Here is a 15,097-nt window from a genome sequence, read left to right on the forward strand (position 1 = left end):
ACATAAAATTTTATCATGGCCAATACTATAGACTTACAGTAACAACCATGCTTACACAAATAGAATGTTCAAGTGTTCAAGTTCATTTTATTATGGTCAATTACTATAACAGAAACAACAGTCACACACACACACACACGCACACATGCACACGCACGCACACACACACACACACACACACACACACACACACACACACACACACACACACACACACACACACAATATGTTCAAGTGTTCAATTTGATTATGGCCAATACTAACACTGGCAGTAACAAACATGCTTACAAACAAACAATGTTTGTGTTCAAGTTTAATTTATAATGGTCAATTACTATGATTGAGAGTGACAAACACACTGAGACTAAAAGTGACACACACATCAGTTATATTGAAAAGTCAGTGTTGAATAAAAACCTTTCAAAATAATTTTTTTTGTCAAAATCCTTATTTCATTATGTTACATATCACCCCGGTGGATATCATAATGTTACATCTCACCCCAGGGTATGTTACAACTAACCCAGACTATGGGGTGAATTGTAACATTTCACTCCTCGTGTTTGAAACTAAACCATGCATTTTCTGTTGCAAAGATAATAGCTATGTCATTTAATAGCAGACACTTCACTTGACTTAAAAGTACTACAAGCTATAGACAGAAAGGTCAAAATTGTTACAACCATCCCCGGTCTCCCCTATATCTCACAATTCTGACTTTATAACACGCAATTGTGACTTTATATCATGCAATTCTGACTTTATATCTTCCAATTGCGTGATATAAAGTCGGAATTCTGAGATATAAAGTCAGAATTGCGTGATATAAAGTCGCAATTGCGTGTTATAAAGTCAGAATTCTGACTTTATAACACGCAATTGTGACTTTATTTCACGCAATTCTGACTTTATATCTCGCAATTCTGAGAAATAAAGTCAGAATTGCGAGATGTAAACTCGCAATTGTGAGATAAAAAGTGGCAATTATCTTTTATTTTTTTTATTTTGTGGCGGAAACAAGCTTCCATATAATGAATGCATCATCAAAACAAAAACAAACTCAGGTGTTAACAAATATGTTACCATATGAGTGTTACTGTATGACCAGATACATTTAACCCAGATTGAAAGATCAAAACCAACCATTAGGCTAACTGTTAGTTTTATAAATTTTTATTTTATTTTTATTTTTTATTGAGATAACAGAAAATGGGAATACAGAGACATTTGAATCCGTAAAACAAAAAGATCAAAATTCTGCATCCTATATCACATATCAATCATGTTTCTAATACATTAAGTATCCTTTTCAGCAGTTTAGATGTCTTTAGAGCTTTTCGATTGTTCTGTATTGAAGTTAGAGAGCCATGAAAAATCTTCAGATCAGTGGAAAATAGTCTACCATTTGGTACAGTCGATATACATTTTGCTTTATGTATATGATATTTTCCAAATAGAATAAGAAGTTCAATTATATTATCCATTTCCAATAAACCAGAATCACAATCCATAAACAAGACCTCTTTAGAGTCCTTTAGCAGGTGCTTCGCAAAAAGTGATGCTAGAAAAGTTAATTCGTAGCAAAGTCTGTGCTCAACATAATCTATATTTAATATATAAGCCTATTGGTCAACTTAATGTGATTTCTTTTGATTCATCTTTCTTGATTCAAGTCCATTTTTGTCAACTGGCATTGTCTCTCTGGATCTTGTAAATGAAAAGGAACAGAAAATAGGACATTGGCCTATTGAGGTGGAGGATGGGGGATCTGAGCATCATTTATTAGGTGGGTTGTACTCTTTGCTGATACTCTAATAGGAACAAATATACAGCCTATTTAGAAAGTTTCATAGTTGTTAGGTTACCTACTCGCTCAGCCCGCCTTCACCTGTTTCCATTAAAGTTTTCTCTAGAATTTCATAAAGGTAAGTGATATTAATCATCTCCCTATTTCTGAAGTGCATGTTAATGAACATTTGCAATAATTATCAATGCAATCATTAAGTATTTCTCAAAATGGTTAATTCATTTTTGACTTATTGTGATCAGTTAGACTATAGGCTATTTAAACCTTTTAAATTTTACATTAGTGGCCTCTATCTTTATCTACACAAATTTCAGTTGTGAAACAGACAAGAAAAACAAAAGATTTCTTTATTCTTCAGGTCCATGTTTTACTCCTTTCAGATGTTTGTATTAACCTAAATATTGCTTTTTTTTTCCTTTTTTTCTTTTTTACACTGTGCATCAAGATGGCAGCCCAATCTATAACTGAAAGTCAGCCTAAAACAGATTATTATTATGACAATTATGCTGATTATTTCAATGGAAGCACAGAAGACGGAATCTGTAACAAGACAAAAGTTGACCAATTTGGAAGAACCGTCACGCCAATCTTTTTTATCATCATTGTTCTGTTCAGCTGTGTGGGAAACACATTGGTCCTGTACGTCCTTGTGAAGTATGAAAATCTGAAATCCCTCACCAACACATTCCTGTTGAATCTGGCTCTCTCTGATCTGATTTTCACCTTTGGCCTGCCGTTCTGGGCCCACTACTACATGTATGGCTGGACTCTCGGAGATCCTGCTTGCAAAGCAATTAACTACGTGTTCTACACGGGATATTACAGCAGCATCATCTTCCTGACAGTTTTGACTATCCACCGATACATGGCCGTGGTTCACCCCATGTCGGTGGTCATGTGTAGGAAGAGCCTGCACTGCTACGCCACCTCAGTTGTCATCTGGATCATCAGTTTTTGCGCCGCCATCCCACAAGCCATGTTCAACTCCGTTGTGGACAGCTCTCCTGAAACAACGTCAGTGAAGCTTTGTGATTTCGAGGGTGAAATCAACTGGAAGCTTCAAACTGTATACATGCAAAATTTCTTTTTTGTTGTCGCATTTGTGATCATTGCTTTTTGCTACACTGTGATCCTGACACGGCTGCTTCGACCGACATCTCACACTCGTAAGAAGACAGTGCAGCTCATCCTCTTCATAGTGGTGTTTTTTTTCTTGGGATGGGGGCCGTACAATGTGGCCATATTTCTGGACTCTCTGATTTCATGGAGAATCTCTCCTTTTAATGAGTGCGAGGTCAGTAAATCTGTCGACTATTGGATGTACATTTCTCGCATGGTGGCTTTCTCACACTGCTGCCTGAATCCTGTGTTTTATGTTTTTATGGGGATAAAATTCAGAAACCACTTGAAGAAAATGTTATGGACTTTCCGTAAGAAGAACAGTGAGCCTCAGACTCGACACAGCAGGCTTATTTACTCCAATGGTGAAGAAATATCAATGTATTAGCCATGTATGCTTAAAAATAGCTACAAAACAATGAGTTTACAACTGATTTTCAGCAACAAAATTAATGCAATGTAAAGTGTGTGTAATGTAATTGAACAAATCTTTAAAAATGTTACAACTGATTAAAATTGCATGTAAAAAAGCTCTCAAAATCAGATGCAATTTTACAAGAGTATGTTTATATACATTTACTGTGTTAAATTCATTTGCATTGTTTGCGTTCTTTTATACATTCATTTGATGCAACAAATGATGAACTAATATGGAGTGTATATAGTAAACATGTTAGCTGTGATCACAACTGCATTTGTCATTATGCATGTGTTTCACATAATTCACATTTTCCGAAATAGATTTATTAACTTTAAATAGCTTTACTAACAACAGTAATAAGCGATTTAAAAAAGAAACGTTAAAAATGTATGCAATTTCTGCATTTTTTCACTTTTACAACTTCTGCAATCTCAAACTGAGTGAATCTTTATCATTTCCCCTTCAGTAGAGTTCTGATTTATTCATGTTTTTGAAAACTTGTGCAATAAGTAGTTTCATGCATGCACTTCTGTCACAGATGTCATTTATGAGCCACAAACAATAAAAATAAACTGCACCCAACCACATCCTCTGCCAATTTTTTTTTACAGAGTGGGTAACATATTTTACCCTAACTAACCTAACCCTATACATGATCTTAAAATAATGCAGTCATAGCATGAGTTCTGTTTTGTAACTAAATGAATGCAATGTAAAATGCTTGCATGTTAGCAGTGGCCTCATACTCGGGTTTCTTTGGGTAGGCTATTTTCTGCGAGTGACTTTGAAAAATGAAATATTTCCTGAATAAGGTTTATATTATAATAATGAAATAAATCATTGAATCAAATTATTCTGTAATTCAGTTCATGAATTGATACATCTGCATAATGATTAACTTGATTAACATTGTCATGTATTGTTTAATACTATAAGGTGAATTCGAAAGCATGTGCATATTTCACTGCAGAATGCCCATGGGCCTTTTCTGTGTATAATGTGCTTGAGTCACAAAGAATAAAAATTTATTTGACCTGACAACACTGTTTCTCGTACATTCAGCAGTTATATGATCTATGGTACAGTTCACCACAGCTTTGACACTAGCAGTAGCAGTCATATGTGGTTAGCTGATTCAGTGTGGTCCCCTGGTATATACGTTTAGGTTATATGTCCAGGAAAAAACAAGTGACGATGGTAAACTTTGCTTGGTGGGGGCTTTTGCTTTTGCCACTGGTCGAAAAGCAGATGCAGCTGCTTCGGGGGTGACAAAGCAGCAAAGCAATGTGACTAAGTGTTAACGGTCCGACTCAACCCACTCTGAGTGGGATTCAGACCAGGGTCTCTGGTGTGGGAGGTGGGCACGCTAACAAGGTCGCTTAAGACCGCAAGCATCTAGAGCACAGGGGAGTAAAGTTTACACACACAGCTCTTACAGGCCTACGACAGTTACACTCACCCCCCTAAACCTCACTCTCATCCGGGTCACGGCACCAACTTTAATTGGGCACGCTAACAAGGACGTTAAAATAAAAACGAAAACTTTCGAAAACGGATTTCTAAGTGTACGTTTTTGAAAATGCTAAAACGTGAATTTATGAAATCGGTGATGTCATGCACGTGCATATTACGTGTTCAGTCTATAGGCGCGTAGTGTTTCTTTACAAAGTGACATTGCCATCTACTGGCCTGGCATGCATAAAACGTTTTCGTGAACCCGTGTGAACTTGGATTGTTTTGACAACATTGTCGTCTGTATGCAAAAAAAACGCAAAGGAAAAACATTTCCATTTTTAGTACATCGTTGTCGTGTAAACGTGCCCTGAAGCATGTTCTCGTATCTCATCTAATAGAGAATGGCCCTGGTAATGGAAAGATAATGTATAGGCACCTGTATACCAACAAACCGACAAGTAAGTCACTAGTGACAATGTCTTAAAGATACAGTGTATGTGTACAGTATAGTACAGTATATGCATTTTGCATTTTGAGTATGTAAGTTATGTTTAATTAGCTCTAGTCCTGTTTATTTATTCGAAATTATCTTAATGTAAAAGACACAATGTAATTGCATTTTCCTCCAAATATTTATATAAATATTAATATAAAAGCCAGCATTTGGATAGCACTTATGCTGCTTACTAAAAGTCACTAAAAGTCCTACCTTTTGCAAGAACTGTTTAAAAATTATATTATTGAAATGATCTCAATGTAAAAAGAGGCAACGGAACTGCATTCCCCCCCCCCCCCCAAGTATTTATATGCTTCAAGGAAAAGAATTAAGGAACTGGAATCGCTTAAATTTGCAAAAATGGTGTAAAAACAATTTTCCCCCAGAAATTACTAGTAATAAACAAAAACAAAGAAATGGCATGTCACACATTGAATTAAATGTGAAATTTTGATCGACTGAAATTGTATTTTCTTGTAAAACGTACTCCAATAATCGTTGTTTTATTCACAACTTTGAAAATATTTTTTTTTACAGTGTATTAGGATCTGTAGACCACTCTGTCAAGAGTGTTTTACACTTCCCAGAAGACGTGCTTCAATGCCAAGCCACATACTTATTCATTGTGAAACTGCACGCATTAGCAAAAGGAAATGACTACACAAAAGTGTGATCTCTATTGTCACTTAGACATTTTTTCCTTTAGAAGTTATTCAACCCGGTCAAACACAAACCTTGAGGTAGGCATTTCGTGTTCTTTCATTCTTGATATGCTGAAGATGCAAGAGACAGTTGCAAAGCTTTTTGATTGTGCATGACTGTAATAGTTTGATTTGAAATGTATCGAAATGGAAAATTGCACAGTGTTGTAAAATGCTCATTTATATTCTTGCTAGATGGAACCGTACAACTCGACCAGCAGCAGCAACAACTCAACCAGCAGCAATGATTATTTGTATTTATATGACTACAACGGGACTGATGGTGGGTTAATCATAATGTGCGAAGTTGATGACTATAAAAAGACCACAGCCGTCTGCTACGCCACGGTCTTCTGCCTAAGCATCCTTGGAAATGGCTTCCTCATGTGTGCACTCACTTGCTACGAAGGCTTGAAAAGGGTCACCACCCTTTATATGTTCTGTTTAGCACTTTTCGATCTTCTGTTCACACTGACGTTGCCTTTCTGGTGTGTGGACTTTGTTCATCACTGGATTTTTGGTGACGTTGCCTGCAAGATCATAACTGGGGCCTATTTTGTGGGAATCTACGGAAGTCTTATTGTTCTCACGGCCATGACCCTCGACCGTTTTGTTGTTGTGGTGGTGAGAAGTTTTTGGCTAACACGGAGTCGAAGGCTCAAATGTTCAAAAGTTGCCTGTGTTGGTGCATGGATCATAAGTGTGATAGCTTGCTTGAGAGATTCAATAGCCTCAAAGGCAGAAAAAGACCATGTCATTTATACTTGTAAAAGCACAAATACGGATGATGATCATGTGGGATATTATTCACAACTCGTTCTGCTGTTCCTCGTACCATTTGCCCTCATTGTTTTCTGTTATACCAAAATCATTATAACTCTCATGTCAACGTCGACCAAGCAGAAATACAGGACTGTGATATTGGTGCTGTGTATTGTTATAGCTTTCTTTATATGCTGGGGTCCGTATCATATCATCATCGTGTTGATGTCCATCTATGAATTTGATCCCTGCGAACATTACCAGCTGCATGTTGCGTTTGTCGTCTGCAGAATTATGGCGTTTTCTCACTGCTGCGTTAACCCAGCGCTGTATATTCTCAGAGGGAAGTACAGAAATCTCTTGTCCAGCTTTTTGTTCTGCTCTCCTGAACTCAGGCAGTCGGGGCCCTACAGAGGACCCACGGATCCCAGCGACTCCAGGATTCATCCGTACACACATGAAGGAGCTCCTGGAAACTGTGACGTAGGACAAACAAACGCCACAGAGCTGAACACACTGGAAAAATAGAGAATGCAGATTCCCAGGGAAACATTTTAGTACGTTCAGTTTCATTTAAAACAAATCTTGCTTTTTCCCCTGAAAATGACTTCATAGATGTAAAAGATATAAATTGATATTTTTAAAAAATATTCAAAAAAATTTAATTTAGTTTAATCATGAAGTTAACTGTAATATATATATATGAATTTATTTATTCAGTACATTCAGTTATGTTTCATTTAAAACAAATCTTGCTTTTTTTTCCTGAAAATTACTTCATAGGTGTAAAAAAAAAATATTTTTTATTTTAAAAATATTTTAAAAATTTGACAATTTTAAATTAGTGCTGTCAAATAGATTAATCACAGTTAATCGCATGTAACAGACAGTGTTTATATAATATATAGACCTACACACACACACACACACGCTCTCTCACATACACACACACATATACATATATATGTACATATACATACTTTTTAAATAAAATAATCTTTTTATAATATTCGAAAGAGCAAAACTCGTATGGATGTTTATTTAAAGGTTTCTTTACATTATTTTTTTTTAATTCAGATTTTATAATATTTGAAAGAGCAAAACTCTTGGTATGAATGTTTTTTTTTTGCACTGTTTCACTGTATTAGAACTGTAAAGAGTGATGGTGGAAATTATTTGTGTTATCCCTACCGTGTTCAGGGATTTACTTTAAGATGGATATATCTGTTAAAGAGGATGTGTGTTAATGAGTTGAGTGGTAATGAGTGGGCTGGACGTTCATGTGACTGGAGGGTGAAACACGCAAAACGTAATATTTTCTTCAGTATGACAGACAGGCCAAATATTTGAAGGAACAATCACCACAACAATCGAGGTATATCTTGTTTTACAGCTTTCTTTCTCAAACTATAGCTTTGTATAAGTACTAATTTTGTATTTTATCCTTTTTTTTCTGTTCTGCATGGCTTCAAAAGATTTGGTATATACAGTAGCTGTAAAAGGCTCACTTTATAGTGCTTTTTGATCATTATTATTAGTCAATGCACGGAAAAGAATTGTGTATAAAAATATTCTAAATGTATAATTTTGTGATTCATGTAAAAAAAAAACAGCATTAACATGACATACAGTGAATAAGAGAATAAATAAGTAATTAATGGCAGACCAGACTTATTGTAAACATTTTATATGGTTTTTGATATGATCTCTGTACATAATATTTTCACATTATTGAATCTGTTTTGCTGTCATTCTATAATGAAAAAAATGGCTTTTAAACAATTTTCACTCAGAAATTGTAACATATTGTATTAATAAAACAGAATTTAGTAGAAAAGACTGGAGTAGTATTTTCTTGTAAAACATACTTTTTTTTTTTTTACAGACGATGAATAGAGACACTTTGAACAAAGGCTATAATTTCAGCGATTATTATTATTATGACACGAACTACTCATATGTGGATTATCCTTTGATTAAATTAGAGGAAGAGAATTTTTCATTGGCGGTGATCAGCGCCATTTGCTACAGTCTCATCATCTGCGTCAGTCTGCCCGGAAACAGCTTTTTGCTTTGGGTGGTCTTGAAGAAGGTGGGTTTGAGCAGCTCTGCTGACTGCTTGCTCCTTCATCTCACAGCGTCCGACCTCATCTTCACCTTCACGTTGGTGCCCTGGACCGCGACTCACATCTGGGGATGGATCTTTGGGAAACTGGCCTGCAAGCTGTTCAGCGGGTGCATCTTCTTGGGCCTTTACAGTTACATGATGTTCCTCACAATCATGACTGTCCATCGATATGTGGCGGTCGTGCATCCGGTGTTCGCTTCGTCTGTCGGCAATAGCAGACTGTACACACACGCCTCGTCTGCTGTGGTGTGGTTGATCTCGGTGGGCTTCAGCCTGCCTGAAATGATCTTCTCTGATGCTGTCAAAAGTCATGACGGCACACTCTGCATTCCTATTTACAACTCAAATTTTATTGAGTTGTTTGGATATTTCTCGCAGATTATTCTCTTTTTCCTGCTGCCATTCCTGGTTATTGCGTTCTGCTACACCCGGATGGGTTTTAGCATCCATCAGAGCCGCATCAGAAGCAGAAACCATGCTTTATGTATCATCTTAAGCATCGCAGTGGGATTCTTCATCTGCTGGGCGCCGTATAACATCTTCCTCTTCCTCGTCTCCTTGAGGTCTTTAGGCGTCAATGTATTCAGCCAGACGGTGTGGGAAAACGCTCGGGAGAACATCTACAGTATCACTCATATTCTAGCGTATTCCCACTGCTGTCTGAACCCGCTCGTCCACATCTTTGGAGGGAGGAAGTTCAGGAGATACCTGCCATGGGCCGGAGGCTTTCGCCGGCTCTCGCAGAGGTTCAGCTCTCATACCTTCAGCAATCAGAGCAGCTTCTCAGGGCAGTTTCATCTCTGATCATATCAAGGGTCAAGTGTCATGATATCATAAGGTGTGTTTGACTTCATGCGGCGCTGTGCGGACCCATCATGGTCTGACTTTTTCGAAATTTTGTCCGACTTGAGATTGCGCCGATGCTATCAACATTATAACAGTAAAAACACATTTTATGTAATCTTAATGCTGTGTCATGTTTATCAAAATAAAACTGAGAAAAAAATATATATACCTCCCTTATAAATATTATAGGCTTATGTTGAACTTTATTCTCGCTGTATTAAGCAGTATAAAGTACTGAATAAAAAGTGTTTCTGTGGCTTCATGAAAGCATTTTGTGTGCATTTAACAAATATTGCATCTAATCCACTTCATCTGTGATAATGTGTACACAAACTACGGGAAGCAGAAAGTGTCAGACTTAATCTTCAACTCAACGACAGCAAGCTGTAAATCCTGCCGAAATCCATAATCCATATGAATTTATTTATTCATGGAAAACATTTTAGTACATTCAGTTATGTTTCATTTAAAACAAATCTTGCTTTTTTTCCCTGAAAATTACTTCATAGGTGTCAAAACTGCATGTAAAACCACATACTCTCTTGAGTAGGAACTCATTTTGAATAAGTAATTACATTATGTCCGCTAAAAAAAAATACATTTGTATCTATGGCTGCATCCAAAATCGCATCCTAACCTATATTGCACCCTCTAATTGTAGGCGAAATACGGTATGTGACAAAAGAAGTATGTCGGAATTCACAGTACTCAAGAGTAGGCGAAAAGTACCCGGATGACATTAGAGAGATTCATTTTATCCCATGAGGCCACAGGAGAGGATTTATGAATGACAGTGAACTGACGCTGATAGATCACATGATAATGACAACATGGCGAAAGTACATTCATACTACACACATTCATTCAAAATAAGTACCAACTTATTTCCAGCCGGAACCGGGAACACTTCCCATAAATCCTGATGTACTAGTTACATCATAAGAAGAATGGCGTCTATGCTGATATTAGTCTCTCTGTTTATCCCGATGTTTACCGCAGTCCGCTGGATCCAGGTGTAAAGGAGGCCAGCTTGTAGCCTCCTTGTTAGAGCGCCTGACTCTCATGCTGAAGACCCGGGTTCGAGACCTGCACGGCGCGGGGTGTGAAGGACCCGGTGAGAGGGGTTACATTGGTGCCGTGACCCGGATGGGAGTGAGGTTTAGGGGGGGTGAGTGTAATGGAGGCCAGCTAGTAGTTGCTGTGTGAGTAAACCTCACTCCTCTGATCTCAATAGGCACTCTAGCGATAGAGGCTGCAGTCTTTAGCCTCCTTGTTAGAGCGCCTGACTCTAATGCCGGAGACCCGCACGGAGCGGGGTGTGAAGGACCCGGTGAGAGGGGTTACACAGGCCGTATCCAGATCTGATGAAGGACCTGCGGCGACAGCGCAGTCCTGAAGTGTCAACTAGTCTCATCCCTGTGAAGGCCTCCTTCTCTTCCCTCTACCTCTGTACAGATAAAATGCTGTCAAAATAATTCCGGTTCACGCGGCTACGCGCGGCGGAAGCGATAAATAATTCTGCACAAGGCCGTAACCAGGGTTTGAAAATTAGTGAGGTCCGGGGTGAGGTGCAGGGCCGGATTAAGAATTCAGAGGCCCCTGGCCACAATCAATGTCTTATGCCCCCCCTTAGGTAGGCCAAATGTATAGTTTGTCCAAGGACATTTTAATTTTGCATTAAGAGTTTTAGTTTACTGACTTAAAAGGAACTTTGTTGTACTATGCTGGAGTAAAGTTCATAAATGATCGATCTTTCCCATAGGATTTTGTAAAACTATGTTGGGTAAACCTCTGTCCCTCTAGGGGGGTTCGGGGGCATGCTCCCCCGTAAGAAAATTTTGTACATTTTAAGGTTAAATGCATCAATCTGGTGGTCTTTGAGAGCTCAAAATTAAGAGCTTCAACGGGCTTCAACCCATGAACTGTGCACAAAGAAAAAACATTGACTTGTACCTGGACATTAAAGGGGGCTCAAACATATTTTTTAGTTATGATATGGAGTTTCAGTCTACATTACATTATAACTGGTGTTTTAGTATGCCAAACAATTAGTATAATAATAATATAATAATGATTTAGATAATTATTCCTATTAAAATCCATATAGCCTATAATGAAAATGAATATTTCAAAAGTATACTTTACATTACACTATAGGAAAATTACAATACTTTTGTCCTAATGTCTTCACTTGCAAGAAATAAACTCTTTGATCGCGTGAGCAAAGTGCGCACTTTTCTTTAAATCACGCAGCACAAACATAATGCCCATATAGGATACTTAAATTCTTGTGCTGTTTTATAAAAGCACAAAACCATATCACGGTTTCGATATTAGTTCGTTGGCAAAATATAACGCTAGAGACCTTTATGTTAGGCTATACATTTTACATCTCATGTGTATTGGGAAAAGGGAGAAGAGCGAGTTCGGCAAAAGGCGGATTCGAACTCGAGTCGAACGCTTCAAAAGCTACTGAGTGTCAAGCACCTCACGCACGCCCAACGACCCGTGCAACTGTAGCTATTTAGTAGAAGGTGTCTTTTTTTTGCTAAAAAGACAGGCACTTAGTGCAAATTACGCTCCATTATCGGAAATGTAAAAGAAAAAAAAAGTTCATTGGCACTTTTTGGTCATTTCATGAATTACAAATTGACATCAAATGTTGTTGCATCATGCTTGTAGTTTCTTTTGCGCTTTATTTACAAATTATAATAAAGTGACATAAAGCGCTCTGCCGCATTTTTTATAGTCTATGCTTACAACACGCTCTCAAGCCCCGTTCACTGATCTACCTTCTCGCAGCGACATAAATTGCAAACACACATGACGCGGTTTAAACGGCTAATTAATCATTCAGAGAGCTTGACATTTTATTTTTGAATATAAAAAAATGACCGAGGTCCAGACCTCGGTGACCTCATAGCTGGCTACGGCCATGATTCTGCATCATACATTTTTAAGGCCAGACAAGTAATTTGTTGAGGTCAATTTTTAAAGAAAGACTACACGCCTTCACACATATATATTCAAGCGCACATATAGACTAAACACGTAATACGCATGTGCACGCCGTCAGCGTTCTCACAGGTTCGCGTTTTTGAAGTTTACACACTTGAATTTTCAACGCTTGCACCTTGAAATCTATTTCAAGGTTTGCGTTCTCGAGCCGCCACGCACTGTTGATGTGCGAATGAGCAGCCATAGTATGGCAAGCCGTTTTAACTTTTATTCATTTCCAGGATATGAATTGTTGATATCAAGAATTACATTTTTGATATCAACAATTTAATTGTTGATATCTGTAATTGTATTTTCACTAGTGAAATGTCACCATAGGCTGCCATTCAAAATCAGTTGTTGATATCAAGAATTGATTTCTTACTAGTAGAAATATAATTTTTGATATCAATAATTACATTGTTACTAGTAAAAATGCGAATTACTGATATCAATCATTCAATTGTCACTAGTTGAAATGTCTATTCTTGATATCAACAATTGAATTGCTACTAGTAAAATTTTTCGTTTTTGATATCTCAAAATGTATTTCTGATATCAATATTATTTCAGATATCTAAAATGGCTTTCTTACTAGTAACAATCACATTCATGATATCAGAAATTAACATTGTCACTAGTGAAAATTGAATTATTGATACCAAAAATTAGCATTGTTACTAGTAGCAATTCAGTTGTTGATATCAAGAACAGACATTTCAACTAGTGACAACTGAATTCTTGATATCAAAAATAAAGGTTTTTACTAGTAAGAATTGTATTTCTGATATGTGAAATTGGAATTTCAACAAGTAAGAAATCAATTCTTGATATCAGCAATGGATTTTGAATGGCAGCCTATGGTGACATTTCACTAGTGAAAATACAATTACAGATATCAAGAATTATAGTTATTACTAGTTGAAGTTAAATTGTTGATATCAAGAATTAGCATTTTAACTAGTGAAAATGTAATTGTGGATATCAAGAATTAGCATTGTTACTAGTGGAAATGTAATTTCTGATATCAAAAATTGCCATTGTTATAGTAGAAATCTAATTCCTGATATCAATAACTATTATTTTAACTATAAAAATTGAATTGTTGATATCAAGAATTAGTATCCTGGAAATGAATAAAAGGTTTGCCATAGCCGGAGTGTGTTAAGGGTTTTCTGTTAGAACGGTGTTGTGTTAGCGGCCCCTAAGTTAATAACTAATGATCTTTGCAACGGAAGTGAATCAATCAAAACTAACTTTAGCTGGACAATAACTTTATTCTAGAGCTGCTGTAAAGCCTAAACAATCTCTGTTACTTGTTTCCTATTGTCACTGTTAAGCCGCTTTGAAACAATATTGTTAAAAGCGTTATATAAATGAAGGTGACTTGACTTAATTAAAATACAACTGTCTTTTAGTTTATGTTAATATTAAACAGTCCATTAAATAATATTAACAGATTTTAGATTTTAATAATGTATTAGTAATGTAATTAGTAAATGCTGAAATTAACATTAAATTATTAAATGCTTAGAAGTATTTTTCATTGTTAGTTCATGTTAACTATAATGTAGTTAACTTATGTTATAAATCATATTGGAACGTGTTACTTTAATGTCACAGATGAATAAAACTTAATAAATCTATTTTTAAAAATAATGGATCAAATTCTTGGAAATGTAATCTTCATTTAGGTTTATACATTAAAAAGTGGACATTTAACAGTTTGAATTAACCTTAAATGTCATAAAACGGTCAAAATATCTACAAATATACTTGGCACACAGCCACGAGGGTCTACATGGTCTGCTTTGTGATATGATTTCTTGTTTTATGGTTAATTATTGTAACAAAATGGCTTTCTGAATGTTGGTTATTCACAAATAAAATGGCTTTACTGCTTATTTTTAAAGAAGCTATCATAAAATAGGCTATTTCTGGATTGTTACACCACGTCTTTGCCCCCCAAACTATCAAATGAAAACATGTTTATCATATGTGTATTTAAGCTGTCTTTATGAATCTAATGTGTTATTTAATTTAACATAATAGATCTGAAAAATAGAACGTCATTAAAATAGAGTGTCATTGAACTGCATGTATTACAGTAATATGTGCATGCTTGAGTTTGCGTTTGGAGAAGTGCTTATTACGGTAATGTGTCAAAGATTTTGTGAATGAGGAACAGAGACAGAAAAAAGCAGATGAAAAACCAAGTGTGATTGCAGAATATTGAGAAGGATAATTTTCCGATGTGTAGTAAAAACGAAAAAAAAAAAAAAAAAAAATGAAAAAGCTTTATGAGAAGTTTTTAGTAAGCCCTCTGGGTTGCAAACTAAGGTTCAGGAGGGTTCATTCCTGTTCG

General features: G+C 36.4%; 2 protein-coding genes across 3 annotated transcripts; both read left to right on the plus strand.

The window, feature by feature from the left end:
• Window positions 1-2,252: 2,252 nt before the first annotated feature.
• On the plus strand, window positions 2,253-9,693 carry LOC308696697 (uncharacterized protein; the record flags this gene model as incomplete). Its single annotated transcript, XM_081375591.1, has 2 exons — window positions 2,253-3,291; window positions 8,747-9,693. The coding sequence occupies 2 exons, from the start codon at window positions 2,253-2,255 to the stop codon at window positions 9,691-9,693; spliced, it is 1,986 nt and encodes a 661-aa protein (XP_081231717.1).
• Window positions 5,959-9,996, plus strand: xcr1b.2 (chemokine (C motif) receptor 1b, duplicate 2). Of its 2 annotated transcripts, XR_014030806.1 has the most exons (3): window positions 5,959-6,038; window positions 6,195-8,136; window positions 8,900-9,996. XR_014030806.1 is itself a non-coding variant. In XM_081374818.1 (2 exons), exon 2 carries the CDS (start codon window positions 6,195-6,197, stop codon window positions 7,287-7,289), a length of 1,095 nt encoding a protein of 364 aa, XP_081230944.1. In that variant the 5' UTR covers window positions 5,959-6,038; the 3' UTR covers window positions 7,290-8,588. The 2 variants fall into 2 exon arrangements, 1 of the variants encoding a protein (XP_081230944.1); XM_081374818.1 differs by lacking the exon at window positions 8,900-9,996 and having other exon boundaries at window positions 6,195-8,588.
• Window positions 9,997-15,097: the final 5,101 nt, after the last annotated feature.

Source organism: Scardinius erythrophthalmus (genome assembly GCF_964197995.2).
Source record: "Scardinius erythrophthalmus genome assembly, chromosome: 9".
Classification (NCBI taxonomy): Eukaryota; Metazoa; Chordata; class Actinopteri; order Cypriniformes; family Leuciscidae; genus Scardinius; species Scardinius erythrophthalmus.